General features: G+C 56.0%; 2 protein-coding genes across 2 annotated transcripts; one reads left to right on the top strand and one right to left on the bottom strand.

The window, feature by feature from the left end:
- The first annotated feature begins 698 nt into the window (after nucleotides 1-698).
- On the top strand, nucleotides 699-2318 carry PDRG1 (p53 and DNA damage regulated 1). The gene is made up of 5 exons (XM_075438402.1): nucleotides 699-886; nucleotides 982-1057; nucleotides 1219-1293; nucleotides 1549-1629; nucleotides 1934-2318. The coding sequence occupies exons 1-5, from the start codon at nucleotides 803-805 to the stop codon at nucleotides 2014-2016; spliced, it is 399 nt and encodes a 132-aa protein (XP_075294517.1). The 5' UTR covers nucleotides 699-802; the 3' UTR covers nucleotides 2017-2318.
- Nucleotides 2319-4632: 2314 nt separating this feature from the next.
- On the bottom strand, nucleotides 4633-13301 carry TTLL9 (tubulin tyrosine ligase like 9). The gene is given in 11 exon segments (XM_075438483.1): nucleotides 4633-4969; nucleotides 5461-5574; nucleotides 7211-7413; nucleotides 8256-8314; nucleotides 9176-9292; nucleotides 9344-9351; nucleotides 9458-9568; nucleotides 9627-9770; nucleotides 11718-11789; nucleotides 11791-11900; nucleotides 12803-13301. Coding segments are annotated over 10 exon segments (1158 nt in total). The 5' UTR covers nucleotides 12803-13301; the 3' UTR covers nucleotides 4633-4749.
- Between the last annotated feature and the right edge of the window lie 275 nt (nucleotides 13302-13576).

Here is a 13576-nt window from a genome sequence, read left to right as displayed (position 1 = left end):
GGGGTCCCCCAGCCCAACCCCCTGCCCAAGCAGGGTCACCCAGAGCAGGCTGCACAGCACCGCGGCCAGGCGGGGCTGGAATATCTCCAGAGAAGGAGACTCCACAGCCTCCCTGGGCAGCCTGGGCCAGGGCTCCGTCACCCTCAGAGGGAAGAAGTTCTTCCTCCTATTCAGCTGGAGCTTCCTCTGCTCCAGTTTGTGCCCGTTGCCCCTTGTCCTGTCGCTGGGCACCACTGCAAAGAGTCTGGCCCCGTCCTCCTAACCCCCACCCTGCAGATATTTATAAGCATTTATTAGGTCCCCTAATCGCCCCGCTTCTCCGTCTCCCCACTTCTCCGTTGCCCCTCATACACGGGCCGGGTGGGCTGGCGAGCGGGGCACAAACACCGCCCCGAGGTGCGACGCCTCCCGCTCCCCGTGGGCAGGGTCCCTGGGGGCCGGGACCCCACGCCGCGGGGGTGGACTTGCCGGGGCCCGGGGGCCGCTCGGCGAGTCCTGTGGGGCTGGGGCCGTCCCGTGGGCGCGGAGCCGGTCGCGGCGTCCCCGCTCACCGCCGGTCCGCCCCCCCCCCACCCCCCGGGCTCCGTCCCCGCGGCCCCGTGGCTCCCCAAAACGCGTGGGGCCGCGGACGGCCGCCAGGGGGCGCGGTCTCCCCGGCCCCTCCCGCCGCGGAACCCTTCTGCGAGGCCGCTGCTGCCGCCCGGCGCCGAGCGGGGCCGGACCCGACCCGCGGCGGACCCGGAGCGGAGCCGGACCCGGACCCGACGCGAGGACCCGGGAGCGGAGCGGAGCCGGCAGCGCCATGGCGCGGGACCCGGCCTTCGTGCTGCGCTACCTGGCCGAGGTGGAGGAGCTGGCCGAGGACGTGCTGGCGGCGCGGCAGCAGGTACGGCCCGGCCCCGGCCCCCGGCAGCCCCCGCCGGCCTCCCCCCCCGCCGGTACCGCCGAGCCCCGGCCGCAGCGGCCTCTCTCCCGCCGCAGATCGTGGACCTGGACGTGAAGCGGAACCGGAACCGCGAGGCGCTGCGGGCGCTGCAGAAGGACCCGGAGCCCGACGGTGAGGCCCGGGCGGCCATGGGCCCGCGGCCCGGGGAGCGAACCTGGGCTGGCAGAGCCTTGGCCTTGTCCCTGTCCCTGCCCTTGTCCTCATCCTTGTCCTTGTCCTCGTCCTTGTCCTTGTCCTCGTCCTCGTCCTTGTCCTCGTCCTCCTCCCCCCAGGCAAGGCCATGGTCTGCTTCGGGAACATGTTCATCGAGCTGCCGAAGGCGCAGACCAGGGAGATGCTGCGGAAGGGTAAGGCGGGCTGGGCCGGAGCACGGTTTCGGAGAAGTTAACGGGGTTCTGTCCAGCGCGGGGCTTCGAAGGGGCCAGAACCCCCCGCCGGCAGTCATAGGCGGGTTCTGGCTGTCGCCGTCGCTCGGCAGCGCGTTTGGGCGTGAAGCAACCCGGGGCTCAGCCCCGCGGGCAGCGCAGGGCAGGGTGGGACGGGACCCCGAGGCAGCCGGGGAAGGGCTTCTGCCCTCCTCACTCCTGTCGCGCCTGTCTCAGACCAGGAGAGTCTGGATGAGGAGATAAACAACCTCCGGAAGGAGCTGCGCGTGAAGGTCAACCGCCTCTTCGAAGCTCAAGGTAAACTCCTATTCCAGAACCTTCTCCTTTTCTGAGAGGGTCCAGAAACCCCTGAGCTCTGCGTGGTCTGGCAGCAGCTTTCCCACCAGCTTTGCAGTTCCTTCCCTGCACCAGCAGCACCGTCCGGCTCCTGGTGCGGAGCCGTCGCCCACCAGCACGCCAAACGGGGTGCACATCGCGCCGGGGTGACCCCACATCACGCTCCAGGGCTGCCCCCGCCCTCCCCGCAGCCCCGCTGGCGTTGAGCGTGGGCTGCTTCCCTCATTTCCTAGCAAAATCCTGATTTTTCTGTGTGTTCCGTCAGGTAAAGCGGAGCTGAAGGGATTTAACCTGAACCCCATGACCGCTGAGGAAATGAAGCTGATCAATCGCATCCTGGAGGGCTGAGGCGGCCATGCCATCGTCACCGCACGTCCTCGGGCTGTCACCCATGGAACTCGCACTGCAATAGCCGTAGCAGGACATCGACGAGCCCGCAGCCCGCCTCGGGTGAGCTCCCTGGCCGGCGCAGGGAAGCGCTCGGCTCCTCAGCTACGACGCTGCCGTTTCCTCAGCTCACAAACTCTCCCCTGCTCCTTGCCGCAGCCCGGGCGCTGGAGCTGCGGGGAGACATGGGCTGGGACACTGTGGTGCCTGTCGCTGGGGCGGGAGCGGGATTGTTAAAATCAGAGCAGCGGGGCATTCCTGACTCCCTGTGTGTGTGTGTTCCTTGTTGGGTTTTTGCGTGAGCGCTTCCGGAGTTTGGCTTCAGAGCTGGCTCATTGTGTCGGGAACAGGAGTGGGAGGAACTGGGAATCCACAGCAGAGGAGCTGTGCGCGCCTGTGGTGTTAAAACAAAGCGAAACTGCATCTGAGGCACGTCAGGCATCTCTAAAGATGCGTAGGGAGGGACAGGGGGAGGCAGCGTCCTTTTAGTCTCGCTGGGAAAGCATGTTCTGCTGCTAAGCTGGAAGGCAGAGACCACAGAAAGGAGGCTTTCAAAGCCAGATGCAGGGATGTAAAATGTACAGGTGTTTAAAAAAAGCAGCCTGAAGAGGGCTGAGCTGCCACTGAGCCTGTTGTGTAGTAACAGGACAACAGATCGAACCGGCAATGGTTTCTTCAAAGGTGTTTACACTTGCTGTCTGCTGCACTGCCCTCGGTCTGAGCCTGCTACCCCAGCACAACTTGGTTAAGACCATAAGACGATTTAAAAAAAATTAATCATAACTAGTAGCGGACTACAGGGAGTTGGATTTGATTCTGTATACAGGAAAGTGGGTCCTGCCAAGGCCTTTATTTTTTTAACTTCTTAAAGATGTCTCTGGACAGAATTTAGAAGCTTTCAACGCAGCGGCTGTCCTTCCTCCTCCGGCTCTGGAGGTAGCTCACTCGTCTGTCAAACCTCGCAGGCGTGACAGCGCTGGGCCTGATCCCCGGCGCTCTTCCCTCCCGCGCAGCCACGCAGGACCTCGGCCACAGCACCGCCCCTTCCCGGCTCCCTGACGGCCATCCAGCCCAGCAGGCCGGGGTGCCGCCTCCAGGCAGCCCGGCACTGCCTTGGCCGCTTCCACATGCGCTTCAAATCAGAGACAGTTCCAAAAATACCCTGTTTCAGCCATCTTAAAACTGAGCTGTGATTTCTTTAAATCTAAAAAGTCAACTACCATTGCTTGAGCTAAGTTTTAAAATTCGCCACGTACCCTAAACTGCCAGAAGCGAGGCTGTCCACGTGAGGCTTAGGGCTCAGATACACAGAGGATAAACAACTTCGACTTCTACCCGAGCTGTCCTGCCTGTAGCTTTTCCCGGAAGCTGCCTCCCTCCCGGAAGCGAGCGGCAGGACACGGCACCAAGTCCCTGCGCTAGAGCCACACTCTTACATAACCTGTGCGGCGCGGCTCCGTAACACGTGGTGGCGAGGTTATTTTTACGGTATCATGGCAACAGGTTTTTCTCCTCTGACATGTTTCCATAGTAGTAGCAGGAGGAGGATCAGGTGCCTGCCGCCCCTAAAAGCTTTGTTTTGCTGTGCAGGACGTGTTTAGCCCCTTGATTTTCTTCCACGGTCAGAACGAAGCCCTGCAAGCGCAGATGGACAGCCGAGAAGCCAGCATCCCTCGTGTCCCGTGTCAGCGTGATGAAATACTTCGAGCTCATTGCAGCTTCCAAGCTGGGAAACCTTCAGAAGCAAGGCGGCCAGCGTCTTGCGCAGAGCCAGCACTGTCCAGAGAAAAGTGGGAACAGCCACTGCGCGTTAGGGAGAAGAGAGAGTGAATGAGCTGCACCCGTGGCGATCCGTGGACAAGGGGCAACGGGCACAAACTGGAGCAGAGGAAGCTCCAGCTGAACCCGAGGAAGAACTTCTTCCCTCTGAGGGTGACGGAGCCCTGGCCCAGGCTGCCCAGGGAGGCTGTGGAGTCTCCTTCTCTGGAGATATTCCAGACCCACCTGGACGTGGTGCTGTGCAGCCTGCTCTGGGTGACCCTGCTTGGGCAGGGGGTTGGACTGGGTGACCACAGAGGTCCCCTCCAACCCCGACCAGTCTGTGATTCTGTGATTCTGATCTCTCCCGTCCCGAGCTCGGGACCAGCAGTACGCTTTCTGCTGTGCAGGAAGATTCCTGAAAAGCTGCTTCAGTCGTTTCTTCCTGTCACTGTAGCGGCCGGCAATGAAAACGTTAACGCAGGAGTTACACCTCACCTTACCCTTCCTTCCTGTAGAGGTGAGGCAGCGTCCCGCTTTCAGGGGAAGCTGTACTCATGTTTTGTAGGCAGAAACTACAGCCAGAGACGATTGTAGGCGCACTGGGTCAAGTATGTCAGCCTCTTGGAAGCCTGACTTCAGAATCCGAGTCCTGCTTCCCAATGGCAGAACACACACCTGGCTTCAGGAAAGCGCCCAGTAAACGGTCACCCCAGTGACTGCAGAGCGGTTTCTGCAGCAAAGCCAGGACATGGAGAACTCTGCTGTGACTCCACGCCATGAGAAGCAGGACTGTGCACAGAGCTGTTCCCACTATGTTTACATGCTTGTTTCCAACAGTGCTCGCGCCGCCTGGTCGCGTACCTCCACCTTTGGAAAGCATTTGCTCCGTTTGGTCTCTTAATCCCCTAAGGTCTCACGTGCCCCTTCTTGTTTTTATTCGCGGGTGAAAGGTGTGTGCTCTCCTCTTGCTGACGTGCAGATAGCTGAGGGACGCGAGCAGGGCACCCTGCCAGCGCTGGGTGAGTGCGCACCCAAACGTGTGTTTGCCAAGAGGTTCTCCTTCGCCGGAGCACCCACGTCTGCCCCGCTGCTGGCAGGCCCGTCGTTGCGTATCAGGGCAAAGCCACCAACACGCTTCTCCTTCCCCGTCAGCCTACAGCGCGAAATACACGTACTGAAGTACCTGAGCGATGACAATTATCTGCCTGCGCACAGGAATAAACTCCCAGACCATCAGAGACAAAGCTGGACAGCTGAAAGCAGTGGACATCTTTCTGCTATTAATATCTGAGGTTAGCACGGTGGTAAAGTCAATCCCCAAATGCTGCCAGAAAAGCTGCTGGGAACGGAGCGCTCCCGAAGCCTGAGTGTGGGAGGCACCATGCAGAAGGGCCTCTGCAGGAGAGCTCCTGTGCCAGTCCCAGCTCTGACACGGACTCCGTTCCCTCTGCAGCCCCGTGCTGCTTTGTTTTCCCGCTCTGAAGCGGCAGCATGCTTACTTACCTTGCTCTGTTTCTGGAAATTCATCATTTAATCGCTGTAGAGGCTAGAGTATTATGACCAGCTGCCAAGAAATAGAACCAGACCATCTATCCCAAACATTTTAATAAAAACCCTTAGGAAGTAATAAGCATCTCTGCCCACCTGCTCTCCCTGGCCACAATATGCAGTGTGTCTTTGAGTAGATGACACTGGAGTTCACAGTCTTCCTGGCTACTGGCAGTGGGGGAAGGTGATGCATTTACCGCCAGAGGCCAGCTGAGGATACACGACAACGGTAAGTCGGGGAGAAGCAGGCGGTTTTCCCAATGGTTCATGCGAGAGAAACGCCTGTCCACAAGATCATTACCCTGCTAGTGGGCAGGAGTAAGTGTGAAGCAATAGGAAATCCAACCCCAAATCTCTTTCCCAAGCGCTGAGCCAAGGAACATTCTGAGCTTATTGCAAAGTTTCTATTCCTGTTCTTGATGGTACTAAAGAAAAAAAACCCCTCTGGCTTCCAGAAAGACATGCAAGTGAAAACCAAAGTCTGGCCGAAGCAGTAAACGCTGAGAATTCACAGAATGAGCATTAACCCTTTCTGAGTGGCGGAATGCGGATGCCTCCTGGGAGCAGCTTCTTAGCACAACACAGCGTTCGAATGCCTCTCCTTCGAGAGCCCAGCAGTGATATCTGAGCGTGCTGACGACATCGAGGACTTTCATTCCAGTTCATTCGTTTCCTGACCAACTGAAGTTACTCCAGCGCTTCACGTGCAGCCTGCCTCGGCAGTAAGTCGGTTCGAGGCTACGGACTGAGCAGATTGTGCGAATCAGAGCAGTGCAGGACCACAGCTGAGCTGCAGTTCTTTGCTCGTTTGAAATAAAGCTGTCTCCAGTGGCACCACGTGAAATATCGGACTGATGCTGACAGGACACAGGGCTGTAACAAGTATACCAGCTACCATGTCTTGATAGAGGGGAGAGTTAAAAAAATGTATATAAACTGGAGAAGACATTTCATAGGAGAGCACCATCAACACAAATCCCATCTAAGGGAAATTTCTGTACCTATGGTGCTGGTTTCACTTTACATGATTAAGGCTGAAAGAATGATAATCCTATTTGCTTGTCATTTCTGAAGCACTATTTGCTGTTTCTGTTTTTCTCAGCTCCTGTAATGACAAGTCAGTCGCGCTCTCGGGTTCCTGCTGTTGCAATACTTGGGTTGCGTACGTAGCAGTTAAAGTTCTGAGAATTTCAGCTGAACATTAGTGATACGTATTCTTCACTTAGGCAGTGAGAAAAGCTGTATTTTAAAAAAAAAAAATCTGGAGTCAAATTATATTTTAAAGGGTTGGTTTTTGTTGTTGTTTCATTTTAAATGCCCTCAACTCCTGTGGAGTCCTTTTCTCCGCAGTGAGCAGGAGGGACCTCATTCAGACGGGTCCTGTTCAGCGCTGGCAGCCGAACGGCACCGGCTGGAGGTTTATCAGTGGGACGGGGCACTGCTGTAAGACGCCTAAGCAGAACGGATGACGGTAACCCTCCGTCTCTGGCAACTGCTGTGGTACTTGTGATACGCTGATACTAGGAGGGGAACATACTCCAGAAGTAGCCAAATTGGCAAGGTTCTGCAGCACACTGCTAGAGATCCTACAGACAAAGTTATGTGGTGCTGCACCCAGCTAATAAACCCTCATACTCTGAGCAAAACCAGCTGTTTCTTCCAGATGCCAGCTCCCTTCCCGTAAAACAGTTGAACGTTCTCTGTGCTTCACTTGTGGGTCCAGACTGGCTCGCTCTCCGCCAGCCTGCAAGCACCCACCTACGAGATGCAGCAGCACCGTGAGACACCCCTGTCCCAGGGGAAGCAGCTGGCCTGATGCGATAACCCCTCGTATCTTTATTAAGACCCTTATGGTTTCAGATCCTGCTGGATCAGGGTGCCATAGCCACAGAGCTCAAAGCAGGGTTTGTCCCTGCTAATGGCCTTCTGAACACTCCGGAGGCTCTCGATGAGAGCGTTGTCCACATCCACAAAGCAAACTCCCACTGACCCTGCCCCACGCTTGGCAGTCGAGCGCTGCCTGAGCTGCTGAACCACCCACTTGCAGCCCTGAGACATCCAAACTCAATTATACAAAGCCATTCCCAACAGATGACCACACATTTGGTCCACGTGATTTTTTTCAATCATCACCCTACAGTCTCCACAGCCCAGCAAGAATTCTTAGTGAACAGCCAGAGACCGGAAGGCAGGGGCCACCAACCCCACAACGCAGCTAAACTCTTCAGGCTTGACTACGGTACAGTTATAGGGAACAAAGGTCCCCAGGTCCCCATCAGAGGTTCCCTAACAGCAATCAACATCTTCTCTTCTGTCAGGGTACTGCAAAGACCCTCCTTTCCCTACAGAAGAGAGATTTATAGAAGGGAGCAGCCCATAAAATGGGAAGTTCAACACCACCCTCCATTACTCTCAAACACTGACCCTCATCTCGGATTCACGAGGAATCTGACATCCCATTTAAATTTTTTTCCCTCCCTCCCTGTCTCTCAGCTGCCACCTCTTGAGAGAGGAAGCCTAACAGCGACAGCTGTGTGCTGTCAACCTTGCTGTACCACGGCGGCCTTCGAAGCAAAGGGCTAAGCTGTATCTACAGCCCGGAAGAGCGCTAGCCAGATAGTCATTAAAAAAAAGTCACTTAAAGTCAAAAAGATCAGCCTTATAGATTGTGCAGACTGCTGCAAAGCACTGTTAACGCAGAATGCTTGTAAAGCTGCTACCAACGAAATCACGTTTATGGGTACGGGGAGACAAGGCAGCGCCTGAAGCGGCTGCGGCAGATTGCCCGCGGCGTGGCAGCTGGCAGGAGGAGGTCAGCCTGCCCGTGCCTGCCAGAGCAGCCCCCACGGCAGGCAGCGGGGAGCAGTCGGCCGGCAGCACACACGCCTCGCCTTCCCGGGATCGTCATCAGGTGCGGTCTTTCGCACTGCTGCATTTGTGAGATGAACATCTGGAATGAGGCAGAGATAAGGATCAAAGACAACAGACACTGAACAAGCAAACACGGAATTCTCACTCTAAACAGTCCTGGTCTGCCCCAGTGCCAATTAATTCTCTTCCCTGTCTCTAATCACAGGCTTCAGCCAGCTGAGCTTAAATCCGATACTGCAAGATCACATCTTACTAAAAATTGCAGGAAAAAGTTAAAAATTGGAAGTAATCAACAGCAGTATCTGGAAAATGAAAGAGTGACTGGCCTGAGCGAGTTCTGTGCCTCATGGCTGGCACGAAGCTCTTTATGTCAGCACGTCTCCAACCTCAGCGCACCTTGCTGTACCCCCCCTCTGGAAAGGCTTTTGATCATTCAGAGCAAGCATGAACGCTGCTGAACTTCCACAGAGAGAAGTGGTGGATTTTGCTGTCTGCCAAGCCATCAGACTGAGGTGGGATACCTTTCGGGAAGACATGCCAATCAAATGAAAGCTATCCAGCTCAGTACAGCAAGCGTGACACACGGGAAATCAGACCGCTCCCTCCATGAATCAGCCTGTCCGTACGTTCTGTGAAGCGCAGGGAGAAGAGAGGCTGCCAACATTCAACCACGAACAATAAAATCAGGACTGACATTTCAGCTTCGGTCCTGGCTGATTTGTCAAACTGACGTTTCCAGTGATCCGGTGACACCAGTTTCCCAATGAAAAAAGACAGGAGAGACACAGGGTGACAGTGGCAGCACAGGAGAGCCGAATCCTGTAGGTGTTTGCAGGAGTCCGAAGTGACAAGGCTCATCTGATGCATCTAATACCAAGCAGTAGAATTGTGCCTTCCTTTTCTTACCCTTCTTTGCGGCACACACAGACAGGTAGGATACAGCGATCACCTCTGCTATTCAGAGTAAATCGTGTATTCGAAACGTGAGCAAAGCCACCTCTGGATAACCAGGCCTTCAGTGGGATGTACTGGGAGAAGAGGAAAGGAGCAACTGGGCCTTAAGGCGAGGAAATCCATTTCTGACATAATAATGATGGTTTGCACTTACAGGTGTCACTAGAACATGAACTCTCAAGTCAGACTGTCAACCTGTGAAGCACAGAGAGAGGTGTAACATGGCTATCACCCAGCTGCTGGTACTGCTGCCTCGCGTTAGGCGTACCTCAGGTCGGAAGTCTGTATACAAATATGCACACAAAGTGTCAGAAGTTCCATCCCAGAGACAGTATCCAACCATTTGGGAAAAGTCACGATAAGAAACTTTATTGTTGCCCTGGGGCATGGTGAAGGAGCAGTGCATGAGACAGGCACTGGAGAACAGAACAAGTCACCCGCAGAAGGAGAGGATGAAATGAGAGCAAAAGAACAAAATGCCCTTTGGGTGTTCCCCGAGGAGGAGACAGAGTCGTTGGCACCTCTTCCAATCCAGGATACCCTTCAGTTTTTGGAACAGGAAAATTCCTTCATCCTGTCACCTGCCAACACACAGATGGAAGCTCAGTTACTGGCTGAACATCAGCATTTCCTGCAGTCGCCCAGAATTTCAGTGCAGAAGCCCTGCATAACCTGATTTGTTTGATCTGTTTGTAGTCAAGCACATTTATCTCAGGTTATGGGGGCAGGGGGATCCAACAACAGCCCTCCAGTGCAAAAAGCTCCGATCTGTAAGCACCCGGAGGATTCCTGGAGGAAAGGGCAGAGCGGGCAGCCAGCCCGTGGGGAAGTTCCGCAGCACCCAATAAACAAACTCTGTCACACGCTTGCAGAAATGCAAGTAACGCAACATATGTTGTCGGGAATTCTAAGTCACATTTTAAATTTGTGTATGTTGCAGAAGAACTTAATTAAACAGGAAAGTCAGGAAAGATGTCAGAGAACTACGGCAGGCAAGAGCAGAACAATCCTGCAGCCAGCCTAGGCTGTGCGATGTCGTGGAAGTGGGTGCCGAGGGCCCAGGTAAGCCGCTCCAGCAGCAAGGCTCCCCGGGCAGCATCCCAAGGAGGTCCAGGCTCCTGCGCCCCAGGACGCGGCTCTGTGCACGTCCTGACCTGCAACTGCATCTGCGCGTGGGAGCAGGCAACCCGGGACGTCGCAGCACGGGGCTGCTCGAGAGCGCAGACCGGCAGAAGGAGTAACATGGGGTTTATTTTTACTTGTCTGTGAGTTCTGAGGTCAGCCACAAACTGTTTCATTGAAGTTGTTGCTATAATCTCCGTAATCACAGGCTTTTCGTACATCCTTGTTTAATGCGTTCTGGTGATTTACCATGTTAATTGAGGCTGTGGGCAAAAAATCTGCTTAATATAAGGTTTTTTGTTGCCAATTAACACATTCCCATTTGCAGAGTTAGATAATCACTAGCTGCTATCCTCCTGGCTGTAATTCTTATGTTTGTTTGCATAATTACCTCCCAGTCACTTCTCACAAGCGTACCCTTAGCAACGGGCCTGACTCGCGGGGTAAGGCGAATCCTCCTGTCCCAGCCTCCTCGCCAGAGCTGCTGCGCCAAGCGACTGCTCGCTCGCAGGTCTCACAGCCGGCTGTATTTTTAGTTTTGCGCCACAGCACGGTACTCGTGGTGTTAAACGGCTCGAACCATCCGGCAGAAGCAAGGCGTTCCTCAGCGTCACGTTGCACTGCGTATTTCTAAAGGAAACACAGCTCTTCCTCGGTCCCAGGACGCTGGCTGAAGTGGAAGTTGCTGCATTCAGCACAGCTCCAGGTAGTCAGAGGTCTGGGGGCACAAACGTGATTCCGAGCACGAGGCTGCCCTTTGGGTCTCCAACCACACAGCAGAGAGAAGCTAACGCCAACCAAATCCAGCCCAGCTTGCGCTCCAGGCTGCTTATGGAGTCTCCCGTCATCTCTTCACGTTCTCAGGACGGACGTCCGCTCAGCAGGTTGGCTGGACCTACATGGGCTGACATCTAACATAGTGGGACTGCCTTAAAGCCAAGCAGATGCTTTCAGAGCTCCATCTTTAGGGGCTGCCCTGGAACACTGCTTAACCAGCAGCCCGGTTCCACAGCTGCCCTGCACGCACACACCCCCCCACCCCCCTCCTTGCACACCTGCAGCCCAACCAAAAGACTTCAGAGCATGAACTTGGCCGTAACCCCACAGCGAGAGCCCCTGGGAGCACAGTCTGTTCCTCCACACAAGAACTCTGCACTTTACACCTTCCCCACTGCATTAACTTTGGCTCTACAAATAAACCCAGCGGTCTTCCGACTGCTGAAACAAACCGTTACACAACAAGTGTTTTGGTAGTAGGTGTTGACCAGGAACCTGGGCAGGAGCACGGCTGCTCCCTGCCACCTTGCTCTGCCCAGTTCTTCCTGTGGGTTTCCTGCATATTTTCCTCTCCCTCCACAGGACGAAGGCATCCATTCATCGCTGTCTCACTTTCCTTGGGAGAGCACGCACTTACTGGTTTCACAATCCAAGCGATGCCAGGATTCTTGCAAAATTCTTCCACAAACAAATGGCACTCTGAAGGTCTTCGGAATAAAGGCACTTTTTGTTGCCTGAAGCTTTCCTTCTTCTCTTTCTAACTGCTTCCGAAACCTCTTCAGATTCTTCACTAAGCAGTTCTTCTGACTCATCTGGGTAGTAAGAGAAATATAAGGTTCAGTGCAACAAACGCTCCCACAGTCTCACTTTAATTGCCCTGGAGAAGTTTCTGAGGATCAACTGCACCACATGCTCCGAGGAGAAAAGAAAAATAAACACGGATACCATTGAGAGCTGCTTTTTCCTTGAGGAGGAGCAGGCTCGATTTCAATTCTCTGTATCTCTGCATGAACACAGGGAGCTAGAGCAGAGCAGGTCGCACAATCCACATTCCGCCCTTTCTGCTGCAGCCTCCCCGCAGCCAGCACCCTCCGCTGCAGGCGGGCAGCCCCATGCCACGGCCGCCGGCAGGCCTAGCCCCGGGCCGCAGCAGCCCAGCCCCACCGCTCCCAGACGGGCACGGAAATTAACGATTAGTTCGATTTTGCTACAGCTTTAGTTTAATTTTGTTATACAGCTATGCAGCTATGCTAAGGTAAGAGTTAAACACTGTTATTCAGTTTAGTTCTGCTCTTTGCAATCTTGCTAACAAGGACTGCTGTGGCTCAAATGGAGCTCACAAGGACTGCCTGCGAGACAGACGGAGAGCAACAAGGACTGATAACCAGAACTTTGTTGTCTGTAAGAAGCAATTCTCCAGCTGAAACTGCTTCTATGGTTTGGGACTCAGCCAACACAGACAGCTCAGGAATGTTTGAGCCAAAGGTGAAAGCACACAGCGAGAAAGACTACGAGCCTTCATCCAGAAGACCCCCGCAGACGACTCTGCGCAAGTGCTACAGGGGGGCGGAGTATGATAATGAATTCCTAGAAATAATTACAATAGTCCAACCTACTTAGATAAACTTTGTAATAAATAGGTGCATGCTTCGTGACTCGGTGTGCAAGTTAGGAGGAGCGATCCCCCTCGCACCCGGTGCCGCAGTAAACGTACCTGCTTGGTAACTCTCGGAGTTGTGAAGTTTGTTTCCACATGGCATGGCGGCACGGCCCGGCGTTACAAACCACGCTCAGCCTCCGTCCGCACCAAGGCTGGCGAGCGTGAAGGGGACGCATCCCGCTCCGCTGCCATGCCACGGCGGAACAACACCCCGGGGAGGACGGCGCAGGCCCCAGGCAGCGGGAGCGTGACCTGTTGCAACCAAACCTGCCCGCGGACACCGAGGAGGCTCCCCAAAACGCAGCCGCTTCGGAGGCCCCGGTGCAAGGCACCGGCCTCAGGCGGTCTGGGGCCGGGCAGCCAGGACACGGGGCATGGGGGGCCCTGCTGGGGCCTCTGTGCTGCCTCGGGGATGTGGGAGAGCCGGGGAGGCAGCAGCTTGGGCCCGCCGGGAGCTCCGCTCCGGGCCGTTACCCTGCGGGCGGGCGGCCGGCCTGGGCCTGGGCCCGGGGCCTGAGCCTGAGCCTGGGCCTGGGCCTGCGCTTGGGCCTGGGCCGGGCCTGCGCCTGCGCCCGCCAGGCCGCGCCCGTCCCCATGGCAACCGCGCCGCTGCGCACCAGGAGGCGCTCGCGGGGCCGGAACGCCGGGCCTGGCCCCCCCCCCCCCCCCGTGTGCCCCCCCCCCATGTGCCCACCCCCGGGCCTGGCCCCCCCCCGTGTGCCCCCCCCCGTGTGCCCCCCTCCGTGTGCCCCCCCTCCGTGTGCCCCCCGCCCATGTGCCCCCCCCGGGCCTGGCCCCCCCCCGTGTGCCCCGCTCCCAGGTGCCCCC

This window comes from Opisthocomus hoazin, chromosome 18 (assembly GCF_030867145.1).
Source record: "Opisthocomus hoazin isolate bOpiHoa1 chromosome 18, bOpiHoa1.hap1, whole genome shotgun sequence".
Taxonomy (NCBI): Eukaryota; Metazoa; Chordata; class Aves; order Opisthocomiformes; family Opisthocomidae; genus Opisthocomus; species Opisthocomus hoazin.
Note: the sequence above shows the minus strand (reverse complement) of the source record. Positions and strands in the feature narration are given on the sequence as shown.